This window comes from Drosophila arizonae, chromosome 2 (genome assembly GCF_054131065.1).
Source record: "Drosophila arizonae isolate 15081-1271.41 chromosome 2, UAZ_ARI_1.0, whole genome shotgun sequence".
Classification (NCBI taxonomy): domain Eukaryota; kingdom Metazoa; phylum Arthropoda; class Insecta; order Diptera; family Drosophilidae; genus Drosophila; species Drosophila arizonae.
This window is the reverse complement of record NC_142922.1, coordinates 5,171,029-5,198,737: the sequence shown is the minus strand read 5'-3', so window position 1 is coordinate 5,198,737 and position 27,709 is coordinate 5,171,029. Positions and strand designations below refer to the sequence as shown.

The 27,709-nt window shown below is 37.6% G+C and overlaps 1 protein-coding gene across 5 annotated transcripts in view; it reads right to left on the bottom strand.

Annotated features, from left to right (window-relative positions):
- Positions 1-495: 495 nt before the first annotated feature.
- Positions 496-27,709, bottom strand: part of sim (bHLH transcription factor single-minded) — a 28,777-nt gene continuing 1,563 nt past the window's right edge. Inside the window, exons 1-9 of one of the 5 annotated variants that reach the window (XM_089469421.1) lie at positions 21,335-21,769; positions 16,507-16,643; positions 7,897-8,091; positions 5,668-5,837; positions 5,327-5,428; positions 5,012-5,203; positions 4,746-4,945; positions 2,516-2,622; positions 496-2,437 (exon numbers count right to left, since the gene is read on the bottom strand). In XM_089469421.1, the coding sequence (XP_089325547.1) occupies positions 1,101-2,437; positions 2,516-2,622; positions 4,746-4,945; positions 5,012-5,203; positions 5,327-5,428; positions 5,668-5,837; positions 7,897-8,071 (2,283 nt within the window). In that variant the 5' untranslated portion in view covers positions 8,072-8,091; positions 16,507-16,643; positions 21,335-21,769 and the 3' untranslated portion in view covers positions 496-1,100. Of the gene's footprint in view, positions 2,438-2,515; positions 2,623-4,745; positions 4,946-5,011; positions 5,204-5,326; positions 5,429-5,667; positions 5,838-7,896; positions 8,092-9,311; positions 9,636-16,506; positions 16,644-21,334; positions 21,770-27,709 lie in introns of those variants that run through there. The other 4 variants (XM_089469348.1, XM_089469295.1, XM_089469320.1 and 1 more) reach the window with 4 other exon arrangements.

Genomic DNA, 27,709 nt, shown 5'->3' with positions numbered 1-27,709 from the left:
GACTCCAACTTGTGCACCAAATTAAAATTTAAATAATTTACAATTAGTTAGCAAAGAAATCATGCGAATGTGGCATGCGGCATAAGTGCCAGAGCTTTAAATTACATATATAATTTAAGACTTGAATAAAACATTTCATTAAAAATAAACGGTAGTCGTAGCAGCGCCATCTATGTGTTATAGTAACAATCATGCTGCCAGACTGCTGAAAAAAGTCATATTGTACGGAATATTATTAAGAATAAGTGTAAGAACCGGTGCATCAAGTGCTGACATGGCGCCATCTATATGTCATTTTATACCATTAGGCTGCCAGACTACAAATAGAAGTTAACAGTTCTTTAAAATGTTTGAAATTGAAAGCTTGTCCGCTGTAAGTACTTATAGTAACTTTCTGCAAATAAAATATAAATAAATTGAAATGATATTTATTAAACTTAATCATATATTTTATCAGTGAAAATTGCCTATATCTTATTTAGATAAATAAATTGATTTTGTTTTATTGTTCACCCACATAATAATTTGTTTATTCAAATTAGAAAATTTTACGTTTACAATTATTGTTACATTTACAATTATTTACGCGACTTATGAAGATCATCATCATAACAGATATTTATGTAAATGAAGAACGCTGCTTGCTTTATTTACAGATTAACGCATATTTATATACATACGCATATATAAATATTTGTTATTATAGTAATTTGTTGTATGTATATATGTATATGGTAAGTACATAAGTTAATTTGTATGAACAGCTTATAGCTAAGAGCTTATAATTACAATTTTTGTTTATATATAATTTGTATTTGCATTTGTTAACAATGGTTTTTTATTTTTAGTTTCAAACAAATGTGTCGAAGATTAATAATATTTAATAAATAGATGCTTGCAGTTGAAATAATGCCAAAGAGATAGAGAGAAAAGGGCTTTTGCCGCGTGGCTCAGCCACGAATGGCAAAAGCTTAGAGCTGAACTAAAACGCAGAGATGCATTAAAAATAAACGATATATCGAAGCGTTCGATATATCGATAACATTGCAACAATATTTGACTCTTCCAAAACGGACAACAACGACCGACGACAGCTGAGGCTAATGCACAAAATCGTTCGGTATATAGTGCTGCGGCTCAACGATCACGCTCGTGTAATGGGGCGTGGCAGCAATTGTTGCTGCTGCAGCATTGACGCTCTTAAAGCTTTCAGCAAAGTCGCTAACCACTCTCTGCTGTTGCTGCTGCTGTTGCTGTTGTTGATGCAAGCCATATTGTTGCTGCTGCGGCTGGTATTGCTGCTGCGCGTGTTGCTGCTGTGTGAGTTGCTGTTGGGTCAGTTGCTGCTGCGGATGTTGCTGCTGTTGCACATGCAATCGCTGCTGCAAATGTTGTTGCTCCATCAAATGTTGTTGCTGTTGCTGCTGCTGCGAACTGTTGTCAGAGAAGTAGCTCAGCTCGAAATTGTGACTCAGATCGCTGTACGTGGTCTGTGAGGGTGAGGTGCCGTTCACAATGGACGCATTGCCCGTGGACAACTGGCGATCGCTTTCCGAGCTGCTCGAGCAGCTGTTCGAGTTGGCCGAGAAGGGACGCATCATGGACGTGGCCACGTCCACGGTCGCATCATAGTCATAGTAATAATGATTGTTGTTGTTGTAGTAGAGGCTGCCCGTTGTCGTGTCCGGATACTGCATTTCCGTTGAGTAGACGCCGGACGACGAGGCCGATGCACTGGAGCCGCTGCCGCCGGCGCTAGACGCAGTGCCGCCGCCCGCACTACTGCTGGAGCTAACCACCAGATCGTTGAGTGGCGGATAGAGCTGAGTGTAGCTAAGGCTGTCGTGATCCATGCTGCCTGAATGCTGGTGCAGCTGGGCGTGTTGCTGATGCCACACGCTGTTGCTGTTGCTATTATTGTTGGCGTTGTTGTTGTTGTTGTTGCTGCTGTTGCTGGCGTTGGCATTGACGGGCGTGACGGCATTGGGCGGCTGCGGCAGCACCGCCAGCGGCAGCTCCGGCTCAAAGTACGGATCCAGCTTGGGACTCACACTCAACGTTGGTGTGCTCGAAGCCGGATGTTGCTGCTGGGCCTGCGACTGCGACTGTGGCTGCGCCAGCGGCAGCGGCTGTTGCTGCTGTGCTGCAACACAGACGTTGACCGCCGCCGCCGAGACGCTGGCTGCTGCAGCGGCCACGGCCGCCGCCTGGGCAGCCGGCGAGATGGGCTCACGCTTGATGACGCCCGTCTGGATCTCGTTGAGCACCAAGTCTTTGACCTCTCTCTCGCTGAGCACGTAGTTGACGCTCACGATGAAGACCTCGCGGGAGGAACGCGAATTGTGCACCAGTGTGGCATACGATTGCACCCACACCCAGCCGCCGCCTTTGGTCAGGAAGCGATAATATTTGGTGGTAACTTGTCCTTTGTACAGCACTAAAGAATTGGTGAGGGAGAGAGAGGTGTTGTACCGTTAGCTTAGTGCACAAGGCTTTACTGTTATTGTTTTCTTACGGATTTGATGGGAGCAGCGCATGGCCATGATGTCCGCGGCATGGATGTACTGATAGAGCGTCTTCTCGATAAGGTCCTGCGGCTCGTAGCCGGTTAGCTGCGATACGCTGCAAGTAAATAAACAATAAAAACAATTGAGAAAATAAACCAGAGTTGAGGTTATGTACACAGGCACCGTTGAGGTTATGTACTCAACGATTTCGTTGTATTTTTATACGCTTGCTGGAAGTGTGAGCATGTTGACAAGCAAGCTACGAAATTTCTCCTATTGATGATTGATATATTAGCATATACTATATAATATTTTGTATCTATTTTCGCATGTCCTACAATACAACAATTAATAAGAATTTTTCAAATTTATTAAACAAATCTAAAATAAATTTAATTTAATTTGCAAAAAATGAAAAATAAATAGAATTTTTATAAATGAAAAAATGTTGTGTACTTAATTTAATTTAATTTAAAAAATTAAAATTTAAAAATTAAAAAAAAAAATCATTTTTTGTTAAAATTAAAATAAGTTAAAATTGTTTTACCAACAACTTAAAAATATTTTATTTTTATACGGATTTTTTAGATATACACATCAAACCGAGCTTTTCTTCATGTTTAATCAATATAAATATCAACGTAAAAATATATTTTTGCAACATACTGTATAAATACATATAAACCAATTTATTTTCTTTCTATTTATCACGCACACAAATGAATGTAAATGCGAATCGATATGCCTGTATAGGGCATTCAAATGTCGTCATTATTGCTCGTTTACATTTTTTTTATTTAAACAAATGCCGTTGTTGTTGTTGCTGTGTGTTGGTCGGTTTACTTTTGTCAACTTCAATTCAATTATGCAGCAAAAACAACAGCTAGCTTACACAGAGCGAAAAAAGGGCTGTTTCACACTTTGGGGTTGCACCACATCCTGCTACCGGGCGAGCAACTAAGAGAGTGAGCGAGAGAGAGAGAGACAGAGAGCGTGGCAGCGAGATGTCGAGAGTGACAGAGACAAAGCATTGCTGCCGCGCCTCATGGCAACATCATGAGGGTAATTGAGTGACAATAATGTCAGACAAAGTGGTCTGGTTGGAGGGCAGCTGGTTTTGCTGGTTCTGCTCGTATAGGCAAAGGCAAAGGCAGAGGCAAAGGCAAAGGCACTTAAAGGCAACCGCCTTCTGCTTACGCTGCCCCGCCCCCGCCCCCGCCCCACAATTCAGTCACCTCCCCCTCGATTTGCTGAGGAGCAGCGCACACAAAGCAAAATCAAGCTCAAGAGGGAAATGATTTGTTTTCCTTTTCTGTCAGAGCGGGGATTCTCGTCTTGCGTTTCGTCATTTCTTTTTGTTATATTTCTTTCTTCTTTTTTTTGCCGTTATCTTTTTGGGGGGTTGTGTTGTTTTTTATATACACACATATATTTAACAGTTTCCTTTCTTTTTTTCTGTTGCGACCCGTTTAAATATTTGTCTAGTGTTCCTAGTGCTCTAAGCGAAATTGAGCCTTTTTTATGGCGTTGGCAACGAAGAGAGCGCAAGCTTTACTTTGGTAAAGTCCCTTTTCCATTTTTTACGATCGGGTTTCGTTTGGTGTTTAGGAAATGTTTCATCTGTCTGACAATGAAATTTTCTCATCATATGATCTAACTATAATATTTGCTAAGCTAGTTCTTAATCTGAATTAAGTATACGATCTGTTGCGTTGTTGAGGTCACCCTAATCATTAAGATTCTCTAAAATATTAAATTATTCAGTCTGTACTATTACAATATTTAATACAGTTTTAAGAGATGGTCTCTCAATTAGTCAGTAGGTCTGTTAATATGGTCACCCTAATTACTAACTGTTGAACCACTTCAATAACATCTATAATCTCTTTATAATAGAACTGTCTCATTGAAAAGATATTGTTTTAATATGGTCACCCTAAATATTATTTACCTATTGATTTCTAAAATAAAATAAATAGTTAATTATAGCTGAATTATCTTATGAAGAAATTATTTCGATAGCACGGTCATCTTAATTTGTATACAAGATAGAAAGTATAAGGAGCTGGAACCCTCCTACGTATTATATGACGATTACCTAATAAAGAGGTTCTGCTGCTGCTATGAACACCCTAATTTAGAGCTCAAGTCAATCTTCATATTCCTACATTCCTACATTCTAACATTTTTACATGCCACATTTGATATTTCCGAGATATATTTTGGTAGTTTACTTACCGTGCATCGAAAAAGATGAGCTTCATATCAAGCTTGGCCCGGAACATGAACATATTCTGATGCAGTTTGATCTCCGTGATGGCGGATGAAGGCAGCGAGTGACCGACGGCAACCAGGCCGAGATTCTGTATCAGACTGCCCTGGCCATCGCCGCAGTCCGGGTAAATGCGCGCCTTCAGGTAGCCGGAACAATGTATCACCTGCCGAAGCCAATATACCCCACAATTAGCAAAGATTTAAAGAGGTGTAAACCAAGTTTAGCTCACCTTAAAGCCGGAGGTTGTGAGGCCCGCGTTACGCTTGGCCAAAACACATTTCATGCGCAGGAAGAACGTCTTCTCGATCTCGATCGTGTGCGAGCCACGATCGTGGCCATAGGCCGACGGATGCTGCACGCCGTTCGGGCTGCCAATGGGCGTGTGCGTCTGAGCGAGCTGTAGGGAGTTGAGAAAGGCAGCCTGTGGCATGAGTCAACCGTAACAGAGACAGACGTAGGCAAATAGAGACAGCGATAGAGAGAGAGCAGCTATTGAGAGAGGACGAGAGAGAGAGAGAGAGAGAGGGCAAGAGAGTCTACTCACTGGATGCTGATGCATGTGCGGGTGCAAGGACAATATGGCATTCATCTCATCCTGATCGTAGCTATGTATGTACTCAAATATGGAGTTGCCCGTCAGCTCGACCTAATGGAAAAGGAAATCAGAATGAAATTAATGCCAGTTGCTCGCTTGCTCAGTCCTGAGTCCTGAGTGCTGAGTGCCAATTAGTGAGCCGAGCGTATGCAAATTCCGGGCCATTTGATGCCTGCCACTTGACTTGCAAATGGCGAATGCAAGTGGCGCTGCCAGCCCGGGCCCAGAAAGGGCCATTCGCCAGCTCAAATTTATGCGCATAAATCAGGAAAATGATGCCCAACACCCACCTGACTGAGACCCAAATGCACCGAGGCCGTCTCCGAGATGTACATGATTTTGCCATCAGGTGCCACCACGAAGATGAAGCCGTCCAGCGTCTGCAGCAGATGCGAGCCCAGCTCCTTGATGGTTGCGCCACGCTGCATCGCAGGCGAGGAGCCCCAGGCTTCACCGAGTCCTGCAAACAAAAAATAAACAGACGATTGTAATATAAGAAACATAGTATGAAACAGTTAGTTAAAATATGTAGCATAAGATGAAGTATAAGGCTTGTGGTAGAAAACCCGAAAAGTAAGACAGGTAATATAAGTCATATGGTGTGTACGGGTTGTATAAGACAACAGTATAAGAAAGTGAATGTAAGAATGTAAGACTTATAGTCTCGGATAATACTATTAGAATCTAGTATAAGACACGGAAAGACGGTCACGGACGTATATGTATATAGTACATATGTAGTAAAGTACATCTAATCTTTTATTTGAAATATAAGTTCACAGGTCTTATACTATAAGAACTGTGAGATAAGACATGTGGTATAAGAACTCTGATATAAGACATGTAGAAGAAGACATGTAGTATAAGAACTCTGATATAAGACATGTAAAACAAGACAAGTAGTATAAGAGGACTATAACATATGTAGTGTAATGCATGTATTATAAGACCTACTATAAAAGTATAAGCCATATAATATAAGACATACATGTTGTATAAGCTAGATAATATACGACCTACTATAGAACATGTAGTATAGTATTTTATTAAAGATAATGAATATACGAAAGAAGAGTATAAGACATATGTAGTAAATTTGATTATATAGGACATATAGCAAAGATCATTAGGTGTATGTGTTTATAAAACAGAAGTCTTATACGCCGACAGATTTTAGCCATATGGCATAAGACAATCTGCTTCTCGATTCCCTATTAGCAGTTTATACAAATTAAAATCTCTTATAAATTATATATATATAAAAAATTCAGTTATAATTTAGATTTACAGCCAGGCTGTAAATTTGCCATGTCGCCGTTCCAACTGAATATTAATGAAATTCTCACAATGCCAAACTTTTGGCAGCTCATTCTTCACTTACTGCCGGCTGCCCGAAATCGTGTTGCCTGGCTGTGCCAACTTTCCCATGGCCTCTTTTGAGCAGAGGCTGTCAACTAAATCAGCAGCCGCCACACGCCGAGACAACGAACTGTCCCCTGCCCCCTCCGGCAGCTTGCTGCTAACCTGCCCACACACACACAGTTGACGTCTAAATATTATTCCCAATTAAAGTCATCAGCGCCGTAGGTGGCCCATTCACAGCCCACACGAACTGACGCCCCGAATGGGATATGGCCCGGGCGATACACGATACGCATTGCATTCTCATGTCATCTACTCCTTGTGCTTAGTTGTTGTTGTTGTTGCTGTTGTTGTTGTGCTGGTCTCATTGTGCGCGCACTTCCTTGCGCGTTGTTTGTTGCCTATTATTAAAATAATTATTTCAATAAAGCAGTGCATGAAAAAAAATACCAGAAAAGCACAAAACGCTGCGCACAATGGAACAACAGCAGCAACAACAACAACAACAACAAACGCCCTTAACTTGAGCCTGTTGTGCAACCCTCGTAGTCAGCACAAAATCTCACACACACACACACATACACACCCACCCACACACACACACACACACTGATAGCTGTGCCACCCAGCGCCAACCACCGAGCATCCACTTCCAGTGAACGTCTCATCTCGTCTCATCTCGTCTCGTCTCGTCGCTCTCTCGTGTTGCTCGCTGCTCTTTGAGTGGAAACAACAGGCCGCCATTGTGTTTTTCCGACTTCGGCCCCCCCCTCAACCGCACCCTCAACCCACTCACCGCCCCCCACCTGCTTGTTTATTGTCTGCGCATTGTTCGAGTGGTTTTTCCTTTAAGCATATGCTTTAAGCAAACAACGCCTTTTAAACTTGAAAATTTGTCGTCGTTGTTAAATTAACAAAGGCCGTATCCTGCCGTGTCCTGTCTAACTCTGTGTGTGTCTGTGTGTGTGTGTGTGTGCCAGCTTAATGAGCGTGTCGGCCGCGTGGCTGTCACCAGGATTCCTTATGCCTCATTTGACGTAATTCACACACAGCGAAGGCGCAAGATGAAAAGCCAAATGAATTCAACTGAACCAATTGGCATTTGGTGGTGCGCACTGTGGCACACTGCGACTTGGCCAACTTGTTGGCCCACTTACCATCGGGAAAAACTTGACGCATTTTCAAATAGGATGTGGTCAGACGTATGACGGACGCCTTGTCCAGCTGCGACGTTATCGCCGCCGGCAACGGCAATAATTTGGCCAATTCACAAAATTCCGTATTCTCCTTTTCACGACGCGTGCGTGCAGCATTTTTGCTTTTCTCCTTCATGGCACACGTTTTGGCTATATCTGCAAAAAGGAAAATTGCCGAAAATGAGTAAGTTTATCGATTATATGGAGTTATGGATCATGATAAATAGGTAAAAGTTGCTAATGAAGATAATGAGGTCTTTGGATTAACAAAGAACATTTCTTGTGTTATTGTTTATTATTATTATCATTATTATTATTATTATTATTATTATTATTATTATAATTATTATTATTATTATTATTATTATTATTATTATTATTTTATTTTACTTTTTACTAAAAATATAGACAAATAATATATAGAGGAAAACTATATTTGCATTGAAATATTTTTAGAGAATTTATAGAAGTCTTATTCGTTAACGATTTCAAACATAATAAAAGATTTTGGGAAACTTATGCGCAGATTTATCAAGTAATCTTCAAAGCAACGTAAAACAGGTAGTATACCCCTATACTATCAATATCAGTATTACACTAACTGCATAGCCCTTTACTATATAAATTAAAATTGTCTATTTTATTTATCAATCTCTCAATGGGTGTAGGTATAAAAAAAAAATAACTTGAGAGACGGGGACACATATAATATAGATATGTATGTATATGCATGGATTTTCAAATCTCTAGATTTAACCAGATTTCTCTCATTCTTTACTATAACAAAACCTTTACAAATAAAGTTTTCATACAATAGAGAACTTTAAGACCGTACTTTAAACAATACTGACGAAAAATGATATCTTTACCAGATCCGAAATTAATGACTCCTGAAACTCAAGCTACATTAAATATTATTTATAATATTACATTTATTTTAGCTATCGAAGAAATCTTTCTTTGGGATTATCAATTATTATTAATATTATGTAGTGTATCAATATTATACATTGACAACACATTTATTATGCATATAATCCCGAACCGAATTCAACTATAAGTGGAAATATATATGACCATTTGAGCATCATTAAACTCAAAAACCAATAAGAAATCAGCTTGATATATTCACAATTTAACTTCTTCATTCATAACTTTCCTATCTTATTCCTATTCCATTCCTATTTATATACATGTATATATATATATATATATATATATATTTTTTTTTTTTTAACTCTAATTTTAACTTAATATATCTATTATACGATATCTGTCAAGGCTAATTTCATTTGATTTAATTTATTCACTGTCAATTTTTTACCCTAAATGATCTCTCAATATTCCCTCATTCTCATATTCTCAGTCGCACAAACCATGTAATCTGCTCTCATAGCAGTCCTTGCGCACACGACGATGGTTCGTCATTATGTGTTACAAATTTTACTTGTTTTTCTTTTTGCGAGCACACAAAATACGGGAATATCCTTAGTGTAACTGAATTCGTTGTTGCGAGCACTTGCTCATAGCACGACGATCACCTGTTTGCAACTGATCGCACTTCGTCCTGTGCAGTCAGTTTTAACCTGGAAGCTGTCTACCTGAGCTGCAAGGGCTCTAAACTGTAGCAGCCATTGGTCAGCAAGAGAAACAGGTAACAAGCCAATTGACTTTTTGGCCATGTTACCGATTTTCCATTGATCCTCAATGGCAAACGGAAGTAATGGAAGTATTGTCCAAGTGTGTGTGTCTGTGTGTGTGTGTGTGCAACAGGTTGACAGCATTTTTGACTTTTATACATAATGTACAAAAACCTATTTTTGCCAATACCAACAGAGCCCTTAGACAGCTCTCTCTCTCTCTCTCTCTCTGTGTGTGTGTGTGTGTGTGAGTGAAGAGTTTTTCCATTCTTTTTTTGTTGGCCAAAATTTTGTACGCTGCCTTCTTTGCCATTGATAAAATAGTTTGGAACGTGATTTTGGCGCAGTTTTTGGCAAATATGCAGCGCATAGCTCCTGCTGCTCTACACCCACACACACACACATATATATATACAGATACTTATACATATATACATGTGTATATTTTGGCTATTTAGCAGCAGGAATTGCAAGAATTCGCACGTAATTACAAGTTTATTGACATAGGTCACGTAGCCGCAAGAGTCACAAAGCCCTAACCTGAATCAAACAAATATATATACGTATATGTATATCTGTGTCTTTGCATGTCTGCTGAAAGTCTGGCATGATAAACAATTTTGGCTTATGGCAAATCAATTTATGCCAGGCTAACCTTAATGTGAGGAGAGCAAAACAAAAAACAAAAAAAAAGGGAACTCTAAGTAAATGGCACATTTGTCAAAAGTCGCTCAGCTGCTGGGTGTGAGCTCGGATGCTGTTCCGGAGTCTGTGCACCCGCCACGCTCACGCGAGGTATGTATGTAAGTATATACAGTGCTACGGGAGCAACAGATTTGCTAAATGATCATAATCCTAAAAGAGCTGCTCGCCGCTAATCCGCAACTCAAATGTGACAACATGCGCGTCTGAAGTGCCGCCGAGGTCGTTCCGTATCGTATCCGGCGTATGCTGCCGTTCCTGCTGCTTCTTCTTCTTCTTCTTCTTCTTGTTCTACTAGTGCCGCGACAGGGAAGTTTCATCTGAATTGCCATTGTATCGCGGCTAGCAGTTAGCTAATGATAGTTTATGTTCCCTAAGTGGGTCACAATGGCAAAGGATACGCACACATATACAGATATAAGTACACACAGCTCATAGACTCCATATCTGGCATCGAGAATATATATGCACATATTTTTGCCATAGCCATAAAAACGAGCCGAAATTAGACAAATTCCCATAAAGCACAGAATCAAATAGCTTTGAAAATTAATAAACATGAATACATAAATTTTTATATTTGCGCCAGTTGGAGCACATTAAATATGTACAATAATATGAATTGATTGGAAGATTGAGGCGAAAAGTTTTCTTCACCCGCGACACTTATCAAACGATACTCTTATTGATTATTCAATAGCTTGTGGGAAACAATAAAGATATAAATAATTAATAAAATGTAACTATAAGAAATATAAACCAAAGTAATTATGAATAATAATATTTAGAAGAAATAAAAGTATTTATAAATCTAACTATATTAAAAACTAAAATTCTCGCAAGTCTCTGAAATATTTTGTTTTGATATTTTTAATAGCTTCCACTTAACGGAAAACTGAAAAGAAAAGTTGTTAAAAATGCATTACAACTTTAACCACTTTTTAGCCATATTCTAAGAGAGTATAAATGTGCTTTTAAGACGCAGAACCTAACAACATAAAAACATACATATTTATTACATTAAAAACAATTTTTTTTTAATAAAAGTAAAAAAAAAGTAAAAAGCAAATAAAAATGTAGATCACAAGAAATCCAACTTTTTTACAAATTATGACAAATTACATTTTTCTATTTAATGTAATTTTTATAGTCACAAATGTTTTATTTAATTTAACTCGATTTATTTTCTATACTTTCAATATTTTTTTTAACAGTCTTTTCTTTCAAGTTATATATTTTTACTTGAAACATAAAAAACTACATACATATATATTTTTCAACCAAAATTTACTTATTTAAATAATAAAAATTTTATCATTTTATTTTAATTTTATTTTTAGTTTTTTATTTATACAAAATTATTTTTTAAATTATTATAATATATATTTTTCTTAATTTTTTTTTTTGTAACTTATATATTTTGTATGCTTTAAAATAGCTGTGCAAGTTTATCTCAAATTTATTAAATTCTTCACACACTTGATTCAATTCAAATTTTTTCCAGTACTTTCTACGGCAATTAGAAACTCTCTGAAAAACATTGTGGCCTCTACGGCATAGCTAGTCACACTTGACTACAAAGCTATGGCACTCCTTACCAGGAAAGAGCATTGAAATAACAAACAGAGATGCGAACTTGCGGAGCTGCTGCTTAGCCATAGCTTGACCTTAATCTGGTTAAAGGCAAATGCCTGAAGACAAAATAAATAGAAATGTTTTAAAAATAAATCCGAACACAAATGTGCGCACTGAACTTGAAATGGCAAATAGGGAAAGAGTTAGAGCAAGCAAGAGAGAGTGAGTGAGAGAGAGAGAGAGAGAGTAACGTAGGTAAAAGCAATGCAAAAACTGATTGACAACGATTCCCACGCTGCCAAAAAGTCTTAAAATACATAGACTAAATATATATAGATTGTGTATATGCTATGTATGTGCGTGTGTAGTAAAAGCAGCCATAAAGCAATTAACGGCACATTTGGAATGCTGCTGCGCCGTGCCGCTTCTAATGTGGGTGTTGCGGCTGCGCACTGCATGCGGCATGCGACAGGTAATGTGCCACGACGAACCTAACACTACACTCACCATATATGTATATACACATATATAGAGAGAGAGATATTTGCTAAAAATCTGTATGAAGTCTAAGCAATTCCCACGCTCACGTCGGACGGGTATTTCCAATGGACCAATTGATAAAGCGGGAAAAAACGCGCAGCACATGCAAAGGGCATTGCCCATTAAGTGTGAGAAACTCAGCGACTGATACGACTTTTCAGGTAGAGTATATGCACAGATTCCCACACAGCAGCAGCAGCAGCAGCAGCAGCAGCACCACCAACATCAGCAGCAGGTCCTGCATATCCTGCGCTATCAGGTGATGGAAAATTCAACATACGTTTTAAATGTGCGTAACATATGACATTGCCATAAAGGATAACGGATAAGACATATATACAGTGCCTGCTGCCAGTGTTTGCCAATGCCAAACTGAATCAACCCCAAACCAACAAGCAACCCAAAACACCCTTCCCCCCCGCAACTCACCCACACACTTGCGTTTTTCTGTTGTTTTTTCCAACGCACATGAAGTTTTATCTTGAAACAACAGCCAGCATCCCATCAGAGTGTGCGGGATGAGGTGGGCGGCGGGAGGGGGAGGGAGTGGAGGGGTTTTTGGGCGCGTGTGAGCTGCGCAAAAATTTTAATGCTCGGGCCGCGCTTAATTTTCGGATTATAACCCGTAAAGTAAACAGCGAACGCATTGTCCTTAGCCAGCCAGCAGCAGCAGCAGCAGCAGGAACAGGAGCAGCAGGAGCAGCAGCTAGCAGCCAGGACGACTGCACATTAACCCAATTTCAATATGCTTTTTGATTTGTTTGCCCGCCACTTTAACATTATCAAACAGCGGTTTATGGCGGGTCGCGCGGGGGCGCCACAGTGGGCGTGCCGGCCGGGGTGTGTACGTTTTAATTGCCAGCAATAACAAGAAACGACGGCCATAACAATAACAACAGCAACAACAACAATAACATCGAGGCGTTTGCATTTGGTTTAAGTTTGCCCAAATCCCAAATTCAAATCCGCTAATTGCAACGAGTTTTTGTTGTAGTTTGGGTTTAGGGCATTACAGTTAGCCCCCTTTACCCCTCCCCCACCATCACTCTGAAATTTGGTTTTAAGAATGGCGTATTGATGCGCATAATTTTGTCATATATATAAGCCTTGAATATATATGTATTGTATATATATTTGATCTATAAGGCGTTCGTATATATAAAGAGTTTGTTTATGTATCCTTGCAGGGCTTTAAAAGGGTTTTCCTGGTATTTTCTGTGCCAATAAGACTTATAAAACTTTTGTCTGCTTTTCAGGAATTTTCTGCTTAGAATTTAAAGTGATTTTTCCTATTTAACGGCTAAATCATTTTATTTTATTCACTCTAGGCTAAGCAACTTCAAATGCCGTAATTAAATAATACATAAGAAAACTCTGTCAACTTAATATAAATTCAATTAAAAATGCTAAAAGTAATTGAAAAAGCTTTAAAAAATTTCAGACCAGAAAATCAAAGTTCTATTTTGTCATCAATGCAGGCGAACTAATGCAAGTAAATAATGCGCCTAGAAACATATTGGCAAATTCTAGCAAAGCTGGCTAAATGCGGCATTTGGCAATGGGAATAGCTGAACATAGAATGAAGCTTAAATGCATTGAACATTAACAAACAGCACAAATATCATGTGGCAGCAAACGAGTCTCTAAGAACATAAATAACAGATTTTATTGTTGAGCTCCAGCACGGCAAATGCAATAGCAAATAGAGCGAGAGAGATAGCAACTAGGTATTATGTGAGCTGCATATTGAAACGTAGCGATAACACTGGGCGACAAAATTTGGTTGGACTTTTAACTTGATGTAACTGAATGGGGAATCTGAAATAGGAATTAAAAAATAAGAGAGAGGGAGAGATATAGAATAAATGAGAGAGAGAGAGAGAGAGAGAGAGAGAGCTAGAAAGAGATAGAGAGAGAGACAGAGACAGAGTGAGTGAAAGCGTGATTGTAAGTGTGAGTGTACTGGGTGTAAGAGAGAAATAGAGACAGCGCGAGAGAGAAAGTGAGTGGGAAAGACTGAGAGTCAACAGTATTAAATAAAGGCTTTTACAAAATTTAGAACGCATATTTTAGGAGGGATATTACATTTTCAGATAGAGAGATATTTGAGTATGGAAGGAAGGTGGAGTGTGCTCTGTCTTTAAAGAGTGTTTATTAAAATTAGATTTAATTTGATTTGCGAAGGAGGTCAAGAATATATAATGAGCATTGATTTAGCTATAGAACAGAAAGCTTTGCTCCATCTGCAGCGCCTCTAATGTGGAGAGCGCTATAAAATTAACAATTATATTTGACATGCATCTTAAATACTTATACAAATTACATACATGTACATTTAATTATTTATTATTATATTTTTACTGAAAAGTGCATGTCTCAATTCATTCAATATCTCTCAAGTCTTGAAGCACAGACAAAATAGTATTCCAAGTTATTTGCATTTACCCATTCATTGATTTTAAAAATAAAACCTGTTGCCCAGTGTAATCAGGCAACAGCAACAACATTTTATGCATTACAATATTTTTAAAATTTGCAAAAAGGGAAAAAAATTGAAAATAATTACGCATGTATTTGTATATTATTTGTATTTGTATTCGTATTTGTATTTGTATTTGTTCAGCAAACATGCAGCGCACTGAGGCGTTCCAAATGCGAAAGTAAACTTTCAAATGAAATAAAAAGCAACAGCAGCAACAATAACAACAATGCCAATGGGCAACAAATACGGCAGCAGCAGCCCAGCAGTCCAGCAGTCGAACAGTCGGGCAGTTCGGCAGCCCAGCTATAAATACGGAAAATCTCGAAAATATCACGTAAAATCGATCAACAATACAAACTTGCAAACCAAATGGCCATTGGGTAGCAACCAGTCTTAGTTGTCCGTCCGTCAGTCCCCTGCCATACGAGCCCGGCAAATCAAACAAGTCAAGCGCTGGGCGCAAAATGGGGCTTCCGTCCGTCCCCACCAAGGGTCAAATCGATAACCATAATTTTATAGCATTGCTCTGTGCATACAGCCAAAGGCCGCTGCTGTTGTTATGCATTCTGATGCCCCTCTGACCCCTCGCTATGTCTGTTACCACTCTCCTGCTCTCTCTCTCCCTCCCTCGCTCCATCTATCTCTGTCTCTTTCGCACTGTATGCTATGTCCGGCCTCACCTACGCGTAAATAACCAAACACCTCCATTATCACTTACAGCGCGGCAGACGCATTGTTCGTTTGTTGTTTTTGTTGTCAGTACGTGATGTTCCCTATAAATTTGAATTTGATTTTGAATTTGCTCTAAAACAGCAGCAGCAACACAAATAACAAAAATAACAACAATTATGACAAAAGTATTGCAAGTCGGCTGTGCACGACTAACAGATGAGCTGTAACTGCAATGGAACTGGGTTAAATGAGATTCTAGTTAACTCTTGATTGCAATTGAAAGCAGTCACAATAGAAGGGCGAGTTAACTGTGCTTCTTCTTCTTTGTCCATAAACCAATCGAATATACTAATCTATAGCTATTTCATGATATTTGGCCTCTAACTAATGAATGAAATATATTTTTACAATTAAAAAACAAACAAAAATGTAAGTTCGATAAAAAAAAGTTAATTTTTTATGCCTGTCTCAAAATTTATATCTAGGTCTTTAATAATATTGTAATATATTGAAATAAGTCAATAAACAGCAATTGGAAAATAGGTTACCATAGAATAGAGTGTCTTTAAAATGCTTTCAAATCTATATCGATAAATGTTTCCCAATTGCAGATGTATACAAAATATATATCATTTACATGCAGTCGAGTCCCGATAATTCAAAATGGTAAGAGGATCTTTATTTTTTTGTTTATTTACACAGAAATTCAAAACATCGCGAATTATTAAGAAAGAATTTTTTCAAAGGGAAAGAGTTTTTTTTATGTACCGCGATTTTTGAGTTAGCAGGGTACAAATTATCGATCTCAACTATATTTCATAATTACAGAAGATGTATACGAAAATTACAAATACTCAGCTCCTGTAGGTCCTGAGTCTCAGGTATTTATGAAAAAATTCAAACAGGCCAACCTATAGGAGCTGAGTATAGCAGAGATATAGCAATACTGAAAATATTTACCATCCAGTTCAGCGCTCTACAATCACTTCATCAGTCCCTCTTTCTAAGCACCTTCAGATAGTACAGGGTATCGAATAATAATAATAATACAATCAAGCGTGTTTGGTGTGACTCGACTACCGCACTGATGGCGAACACTGTACAAATACGAGAAATTCAAGAGTGGAAAACAGGTAAATAGGTAAACATGGAGACCAGCAACAGCATCAAAGTGTAAACATGCTACACATTGAGTTGGTAAATATTATCACATACATATGTCTATATACGTATATGTATGTATGTAGAACGCAGAGCAAAGCTCTGGATATTAAAATGAAACTTAAGACCCGAAAATCTGTTAAGCAGACAATTTGAGTTTGAGTTTATTCGGGGACAAATACTATTACTGAATTTGAGCATTTTGAGTAAAGTATTAAAAATATGAAGAGTAATATGTCTTGCTTGAATATAATAATATATGTAAATATTAAAATAAAAAAAAAGGAAATTGTCAAAATAAATTATAATGAAATATAATTAAACTCATCAGGCACAATATTCATTTGTGTGAAAATGCCAAGATCTGATCAAATATATGCATATGTATGTATAATCAAAGGTATTTCTACATACTTATATCTAGCTATGTGAGCATAAAAGTCTCTACGATAAACAAACCAATAAATTATATATAAATATAAAAATTATAAATATTATTATATATCACAATGTTTTTACAATACAATGCCCATATATTTTTATTTTATTTAATAATTGAAAATAAACTTTGTACTAAATCATAAAATATATATAAAAGCTACAAGATATATGTATATGTATATAAGACATGTCAATAGATGCCTCAACAATGAATATAGTAAAATATATACTAAATTTCTCTATAAACTACACAATATTGTACAAATATAAAAAATATATAAATAATCAATTAATTTCATTTTATTATTATATCATTTCCTTTTAATTCCAAGCAAATTTCACATCGTAAAAGATTTTTAAATTGCTGGCATTAATTGCGTCTTACATTTTATGATATGAGCAACTGCAACTGCAACAGCCGCTGCAGCAGTGAATGTGCAACAGAACAGCAAAACCAAAAGCAACAACAATAACAACAACAACTACTACAACAATAACAGCTACAACAACTAAAACAACAACAAGAACAATAGCAACTTGAACTCAGTCGTAGAATGAAACAAAAATATGGTTGAAAAAAATCAATACAAAGTCACGTTTAGGGGAAAATCACGTTTCATTAGATACCTACACCATATACTATATACATATACGTATATACGTATACCTTGCACATGCCCTCACACACACACACACACACAAATACGCATGCACACACACTCATGCAATACACTTAAATTCCATTTGTTGCTACAATTTCATTTTATGTAAGCGAAAACTATTTCAGTAAAAATAGAAGCAAGAGCAGACGCCATTTTAAATAGCTCCATTTCGATACGACAATCCCTACTTTTATAACTATATCGTTGCATGTTTACCTTGAAATTTACGACAAGGCTGACATATTGTGGGGCGGATCTAAAACTAAATATAGAAGACACCGCAACTGCGGTGCTAAGAGATCATTTTAGTAATGATGGAGGATTGCTGGTTCCCCCAATATAAGATCACTTAATGCTGGGCAATAAGTTGCTCTTCCCAAAATGGTGTTGACAATTTGAATATATTTTCGGTTTAAGCAAGAGATTATTGAAGGCCTTGCTTGTCTATAAAGCGAGTCTTAAGCATAAAACCCTCGCAAAGCGCAAAAAAATATGACGCATAATTAAAGAGCAGATTTTTGTATACTTGTAGCTAAGAAAATTATTGATTGTTAGAGTTATCATTAAGTATTAACTGTTTTAAGGATTTTAAAACAAGAAAATTATTACAGACATCTCTCTATATAAGTCTCACTAGAATTAACTGCAAAGTTTGGGCGGACTTTAAATCAAGAAGTCAAGAAGTCTCCAGCCGGCCCAGCCCATCTAGTATGTTTGATCTGGATCACTATAGTTTAACGAGATATTCAATATTTGTGTATTCTCTAGAAGTTTCCATATATCTATTGGATTAACTAAAACGTTCGAAATTTACTCAAATCACTTAAGTTTTATTTAGAGTTAACAGAGTGTTTAGTGATGAAACAAATATTATCAATTATTTCAAATAACATTTATCTACGAGTTCTCTATCATGTTACAGTCTACAGATCTACAGTCAACTATCAAGTCTAATTTATACACGTTACGTACGTTACGAGGCGGAGCAGACGGAAAAAATGCATAATCGCACAGCGGGACATTTGTCCAAAAAGCGGTGTGAAAGGGCTAATTTTTATGGAAGCTATGGTCAAATGTATTAAGGAATCAGATAGAAAATATAGACTTTCGAAATTGCAAAAAATATCTCCAATAGCCGCGGGTTTTGGTCCTGTGTGAATTATATATAGAACCTTTGGACACTTCGATAACTTTATCTGCTTATTCTATACAATTAAAGCAAATGCGCATATCTTAAAGAAAAATTCAAATTCAGTAATATTGAAACTTACGAATTTTAACTAATTTTTACATTAACCTTAATAAAAGTCGAATTAGCATCTTAATAATCTTCTTAATATATTTTTACTACTTTTAAAAATAAAAGAAATGAGATGAAATATGATCAATTAGTACTTAAATTTACTTTGATCACAGATTTCATACCTCTTTTATAAGCCAGCCAAAAGTTATATTCAGTCAATTAATAAACAATAATGAAAAGTAATCTAAAAATCTATAAATAAAACGAATGCCAAAAAAAGTTATGAACTTTAACTTGAGGTCATAGTTTAGAAAGCCATATAAATATACGTATATCCAGAGCGAACAGGAAAATTACAGCATTAAGCGGATTTTGTCACAAGAAGTCAAACACGCACACTAACGTGTAACTCACACACACCCACACATACACATTCAATGCCCCAGACGAATCTCAGTTGATACATCCAAAATGTGGGAGACAAAAGTTAAAAGCATAAATTCTAGCAGTACAAAAAAAAAAACAACACAGCAACGAGCACAGGAAGCAGCAGCAGCAGCAGAGAACAGCAACAACAACAGCAACAAACATCATAAGCTATACAACAACAAAAGATAACAAGGGAAAGACGAGTAAAAAAAGAAAATGGTTTCTCAGCCAGGTAACATTAGAAAGATATTAGGGCCGCCGTACGGTTCATTCACCGACCATTGCAATACGGCTGCGCCGCTGCCGCAGTCGCTGCTGCTGCTGCTGCTGTAACAGGAAAAAAACTGGTTTTCAAATACAAACGCAAACGTAAACACACACACAAACACATGCCACCCTCTGTGCAGGCAGAGTAACAACAACAGCTGCGAACGCCGCAGTGAGTGCGAGCGAGAGCGGGCGAGTACAAAGCATTACACAAATACGAGCAAACTGGCAACAACATCTCATTGGCTGTCTCGGCGTGTTTAATGCCCCACGAGCATACAAACAACGCACACAAACAATGCGCGAGACCTGGAACGACAAACTGGAACTGGAAATGCTGTGTGTGTGTACGAGTGTGCTTGTGCGTGTGTATTGTATCTCGCGGGCTAGCTTGTGTATTTGTATCGCGTCCGTTGTCGTTGCCACCGCTCCGCCCACACACAGGCGCATAATTGTTGTGTGCACGTCTGGCAACGCCTTAATAATTGTTATTTGAGTTTCATTTTGTTGCCGCGGCTTCTCTGTGTGGATGTATGCATGCGTGTGTGTGTGCGTGTATTTTATACTCCATTAGCAAAGCATTTCGTGCATTGGAGTGTTTAGCTTTCTCTTTCAGCCCTTTCGGCCAAAGAGTCTCAGTTGATGATTGATGTACGTTTGTGTTTGTGTGTCTGTATGTATATACACATTTTTGGGGGCGTGTGGCAACTCTTCCGGCCTCGTGCGTTTGACAAAATTCAATGTCAGTTCCACGTGCATATGTATTGGCATGCGTATGTGCTAAAATGTCTTCTTCTACACACTTGGCCGCCATTTTTGTTATTTTTATTTTATTATTATTCTCATTTGCAATTTACACAAATCTCGTAAAGTTTATGCACTCGTAAAGTTTATGATTATTTCATTTTTGACTCTGTTTAACTGGTTTTGTGTGTTTTTTATGTTCAACATAAAAAATTGTAATGAATTTCTTGTAAAGCTTAAATATGTTTGACTATAAAATTTAATTCAATAATTTTATTGAGTTATTGCTTGAAACCCGAAACTCAAAAGTTGCCCGCAAATATGCTGGCTCGACACAGTCACATTTATTCAAGGTCACGCACTAAATTCGAATGTCCTTGCCGATAGTTCGATAGTTTGTGACAGCTGAACTGTTTATGCCCCACTTTAAAGTACGTCAACAATTTTTTGCACACTTCTCTAAGCTGGCTGCATGCCTTATTTATCGTAATTCAATATTTTGCAATTAAAATCACTCTGTGCAGCAGCAGCAAAAACAACAACAGCAGCAAAAGCTGACGACAGGCGCATGTCCAGAACGAGCTCCGTGCTGCAGACAGTGGCAGTGGCAGCAACAGCCTCGTGCCCCAAGCGCTTGGTCGTGCGGCCAGACAAAACAAATCACAATTTACGGGGGAGTGTCAGCAGAAATAAAAAAAAACACACACACACACACACACAAAACGGAGTATTAACCAGAAATAACACACACACTGTCTGCCGCGACACTGCAAAAACAAACAGTTGCAGCTGCAAGCTTTGGCCTGCCTCTCAGTTAGGGTATCACACAAGGGCTAATTACTTTTTGGATCCATCTCAGAGGCAAAATGATTGAACTGCAGCCTGCATTGCGCGCTGTGCGCGTTCGATTTCAAAGTATTAACTGTATGATTCTTTTTTATTTCTGTGTTGTTTTTTAGGGTATTTCGTGAAAGGCGCGCGCGCACACACACTGGCACTGCTCACTGGAACCGAACCGAATCGAACGAACGAACCGAACGAACTCTCGCGCCCTTTGCTGCGACTGCTTCGTTCTAAACTAAACTAAACTAAGCTAAAGCGACGCGCGCTGCACTTGGTGCCGCTGCATTTCGGAGCTGAGCTCAACTCAGCTGACCTGAGCTGAGCTGAGCTTTGCCGTCGCTGCCGCTACAACCGCTGCTGCTGCTGCTGCTGCTGCCAGTATCGCTGCTCCGCTTTTGATTGGCTTTCGGGCATTTTCAATGTCGCCCAACAATGTCAACTGCACTGCGAGTGCGCGGGGGCTGGCGGCGTTCAGCTAGGTAAATAAACAATACTTTCGACGCGGCCGTGACTTGTGCGCAGCTTGCAAAAAAAATGAAAAGAAATGAAAAGCAGTAAATTAAATGAAATGAAATGAGAAGAAAAGTGAGAAAAACGGTTGACATTTCACTGGAAACTGCTGCGCTTTCTTCTTACGACGACTTCGACTTTCTTTTGCCGCTGTGCTGATCTAGGCAGAACAGAAGGCGAAACTCAAAGTTATTTAAGACATTGTCAGTTGACCCCTGAAACAGACACACCAACAAAATAAAAAAAAAATTTTTTAAACCAAACAGATAAGCCACAAAAACAAAGACAATAATAAACTTGTATACTTGAATCAGCTTTTTAAAGTTTTTATGCGCTAAGCACCCATTGCTAGACTGTGTGCTACACTAGGGTGTATTAAACTTCAATTTAAGTGCAAGTGAAGCAAGGGACTTCTTAAGCTTCAAACTCTTATTTTTTAGAATTTTACTTTGCAAAAATCTAACAAGAATTTGTCTGTATCAAAATATATTTCATACATTTCAATTATCATTAAATTTGTATCTTATATGGACTTATTACGAAAGAGCTTTTTTTTGGAGTAGGAAATATAAGCCGCTACATAGCTTACTTAGACTAGCACTAGATTAGTCCAAGAGCACTCACTGGCTCAGTCAAACAGTCTCTCAATCATCTAGAGCTAGAGAATAAATAAAAACAAATCCATCTTTGAGGAATTCGAGATCTAAACTGAAATCTTTATTTCCTTAGCATAAATATTTCTGTCCTATTCATGCTTGAATAACTTGTCTCTCAATCAATCAATCAATTATTTGAATATTCAGACAGTCAGTCATAGTCTCAGTCTCCATCACGGATTTCTCAGTCACTCGATCGTCATCATATTCAAATCATATGCATCATTCTATAAACCCACGACTTTAGATGACTATCTATCTTATCATAGTCCAATAATTAGCTTGATCAATCTAGGCAAACTTAATTTTTCAATCATGATATAAGCCAAACAGTCTGTTAATCAATCAATCATTAATTAATCTTACAATTAATCATTATATTTATATATTCACAAATCAAAAAGCAATGCCTAGCCTATCTATAGGGTATAAAGCCAGTCGCGCATTACTTTATTCAACTCAACTCTTCGTGGCTTATTGTTGCTGCTGCTGTTGTTGTTGCTGTTGTTGTTACTATTATTGTGGCTGCTGCTGATGTTATTATTTTTTAAACACTTTGTACTCACTCGGCGCGCTATCGTTTTCATTCATTGATCTGACTTATGGCCGATCACGCGTACATATGTTTAGGCACCTGTGCGCCGTGTGTCGCCACTGTGGCACGTGTGCTCGATATGTGCAAAGCTTTGTTGTTGCTTTTGCTGTTGTTGTTGTTGTTGTTTTGATTGTTATTGTCGTTGCTGCTTTGGACTTTTTTTGTGGCTTGCTTTTTTCTGTGGGTGTTACAATGTTTTGCTTCAATTGTTTATTGTTATTATTGTTGTTGTTGTTGTTGTTGTTGTTGACGTCGATGATGAGCTAATCGCTCGCTGGTGACGTTCACAATTTCTTGCACGCGCTGCACAATTTGCTCGGGCTGAGCTCAGCTCAGCTGTCGGCGTTGTTGTTGTTGTTGTAATGCTGATGACTACATAGTGTTGTTGTTTATTCTTCTTCTTGGCTTATCAACACATAACGTGCAAAAATGTAAAAGAACTACTATATATATACCTTTACTATGTAGTTATATTAATATAATATATGTATATATATATATATCTGCTGGCTTAGCCACTGATAGGAGAACACTGAATCATCGTGGCGCCATTTTATGCTCGATATGCATTGAATGAATAGATTGTTAGTAGTAAAATATTGCATGTTTGGCTTTTTTGCTAGACAAATACATTGATTAATAAGTTTAAAGCGCAAACACTTTTTGTTTGGCTGGACCTATAAGACAAGAGTATGAAGAAATAACAAGCTGATTGTATTGCTTTGAAAAAATAGAACCAACGTTGAGTTAAAGAAAGAGTAGAGCTCTTGCTTACTGGAATATACGACTAGAATGTAAATCCTATACCAGTGCTCATCAAATAGAAATTCTTTTTTCAGACGAAAATATAGATTTATTCCAAAATTATAGGTATCCATTATATTTTATAAAGTAATTCTTTATTTACAATAGAGAACCATATAAGTTTTTCTGGGGACTAGAATTTTCGTCGCAATAACCGTACAGATGCTATAAGCGGAATTTACTGTATGTGCTATGTTTAATCAAATCAAATTTCAAATCGGCTTTAATGCTGATAAATAAAATAGTTTTAAAGTAACCTTGAACTGAGCGTTCTATAGAAGAACATATCCCTCTACTACTATTTTTATAGAAGTTTCTGCTTATAAACTTTCTAGGTTCCAGTTGTAAGCTTTTACTCCTACAAATAATCAAAAAATGTATTTACTCATTAATTGTACAAAAACAAATTTTCAACAGAAGACTTAATAACCGGAGTTTCTTATGAATAATAAATCACCTACAAAGAACATATTCAATTACTATTATTACTATTATTTGTCATTATTTTCTAGAATGTTTTGTTCAATTTACAATCACTAAAAAACCGATTTAAATACCACAAAAAAACCAAAAACAAAAATTCAGTTTAAAGGGGTCAGCAACGTATAGTCATAATTTTCCCATGCCTACATGACCAGAGATCGATATCGGACAACATACGATCACACATAGGCAGCGAATAATCCCATATTTTCCATACAAAATGCTTTAACCCTTGTTTACAACCGAGCGAAGAAGAAGAAAATAAAAAAAAAAAAAAAACAACAGAAACAAAAACTTACAAGTTCGTATAAGAAAGATTCAGGCGATGGCAAAATCTGAAACGTGAATGCGGGCGCTGTTATCCGATAGCGGAATAGAAGGATGCGCACAAAGGACATGGGCAGACAGTGGCAGCTCCTCAACTCCTCAGCTCCTCAACTGCTTAGCTGCTGCTCACTTGGCAACATAGTTGCCTCTGCTTCAGCTACAGCTTCTGCTTCTGCTTCAGCTACAGCTTCAGCTTCTGCTCGCGCAGATCGAACAAATTCGATATCGACGGTCGCTACGTGATCCAAACAATGGACGCAACAGGACAACAAGCGAAAGGACAAGCTGGGAAAAACTGGGAAAATCCGACAACGTGTTCGAGCATAAATTAGGCCATCAACAAATAGTTGTTAATAATGCATATAGAAAATAGTGTTAAGAACTATTAAGTACCTACATACATACATACATACATGTATATTTTATTAGTTAGTTATTTTTAGACTCAGCTCAGCTCAGCTCAGCTCAGCTGCGCTGCATGCTCCATTGCTGCTGGCAGCGGAAGCCGGCCTGTTGTTTTTCCGCAGCCGGAAAAGTCGGTGTGAAAACGTTTTTGGGACTTTGCGGCAGACAACGCGACGGCTGTGCGCCTCAATTACATTCTCGATTGGCCGTAAAATTGTAATGCCTGATTTGATTTCACGTGACAAGGCGACACACACGCACACATACAACAGCTGTATATATATATATATATGTATAGGAGTGTGCGTGTGTCGCGTCTGTGGCTCGTTTTCCAATTGGACACAGACGCTAATTTGCTTGGCGCGCGACACCTTTGGCCAGCCTCGAGTGGAGCTCGTCATGGTCAGTTCATAGCGCTGGACAGCAACGCATCTCAGCGGACTTGCAGCACACACCACCCTCACCCCCCGTCCCCGTCCCCGTCGACGTACCCGACGCTGCCCCGTCGCCTCCTGTAACCCCACCTTTATGATCGTTGTCGGCTCTGCTTGGGCTTTTGCCTTCTTGGAAGTATTATTGTAAATTTCTCGCATATCTTCAAGCGTCGTTGTCGCGCCTCGAGACTCCGTTTTTCGTCGCCTTTAGCCAGATTATTAGTTAATACCTTTTTCCTCTTTTTCTTTTCATTGCTGTTGTCATAAATGCAAATTAGCTATGCGCAATTTGCATATTCAACATTAAATACACACTGCCCGAAAAGTAGATATTTCAAAAGATTTATATATATTTACGACAATGCGAACAAAGGCTCGTTTAGGCATGGATGGCACAGAAAAAAGAAGAGGTTTTATGTATATCGAGAGGATGTCTTCAGAATCGTAGCTTGAAAGTGGGTTACAACAAAATATAGACAAAATATAAGAATATATATTCGCAAAGACTATTTTCATAAAGAGAACTAATTGACTTAAAGAGAAAATAAATACATATAAAATAATAGAGGTTTGTGATTCTTATAAATTCTTATAGACTTAAAGAGAAAGCTTAAATAAATTAAAAATTTATACAGGACTGTAATTCAATGCCAACGTTCTGTAAGCAAGTTCCATAAACCGAAAAACTCAGAAAAATTTAATAACTAACAGTTGTAAATAGCATTATATATGTACATAATGATATTAAAAACAATAAAAGAGCATTTTGTGAATTTGAAAAAAAAAACACACACACACACAAAACAAAAGCATTGGGTTCAATGGGTTCAATGTATAATTAGATTTATAGAAATGTTATACAATAATAATATAATACTGTGATTCATAGCGCTCATAAGGCGAAAAAGAAAAACTATATATAATAAGATGTGAACTACCTAAAAGAAAAGACAATCCTATATTTCGCATTTCGAATAGCTCATTCAACGCTAGGAAAATGTTTTCAAAATGTTTAAAACGATTTAATTACACATTTTTAATGGAAAATATAATTTAATGATAGATTCTAAAGAATAATACGACCAAGAAATTTGTATATACATAATATATATATAATATATATTCTCATAAATTGTAGCCCCTAAGATAATAAACCATATGAATATAATTCAGATTTTAAAAAGTTATTAGATCTATATATCCCTTATAGAGTTGTAAACAAAAATGTTGAATGAGATTTTGATGAGCTGAAAAGTTATAGTTAGGGTTAATAAATATGTCAACTCATGATCCAAAATTCCATTTAGTCTATCAATACAAACAAAAATTTTCTAATTTTCAATTTGTTAAATGCTAACTTGAGATCGTTAGAGCTTCCATAAGAAACTGATAACGAAACATCACATATTATTCAGAGATTCAATTGAGACACCTGATATCTTGTGTTATCAGTATTAGCGACCTTATGAAACCTTGTAAAATACGATACAATAACGACATATTCTGTTCTCAAGATCATCTGCAAATAGGCCTTATTCTATATTCCAAATTCATAGAACCTTATGGAATGTGATATTGTTATAATAATACATCCAATATTCAAGATCGTCTAGCAATGCAAGGTCTATAAAATGATCAAATTGTACAAGAGTGTCGTTGACTTATGTACATATCTAAAGTACATATATACATATTGTATGTATATAAGTCATATACATATGTGCATAATTTTATGGGGCTGCCAACGGTTTCCGTAGAAAATTAGCCTGATGACCGACATGGTCCGTGCAGGCTGCGTCTGAGTTTTGAGTCGCAGTTGGCGTTGCAGCAGTCGGAGTGGGGCTACATGACTCGAAGACGAAACGAAGCTGACGTTGGAATGGGTAGTTGGGAGTGTGAAGAGGGGTGCGAGGGGAGGGGGTACTCTTTGGGAGTCTCTTGACTGCAATTCGATTTGCTGTTTTTCCCTTTTGGTTATTATAAAACGTTTTGTTGTTGGTTTTTAATATTTGCATTTGGCAGTCGCGCGTTGCGCTTTATGGTCTTCAGTTGTGTTTTTTTTTTTTTTTTTTGTTCCTTCTTATTTTTTCGGGGGTAGGACGAGGTATTTTATTGTTGCTAAACAATAATTTCTGATTCTTGGTCTTTTAACGGCGTCG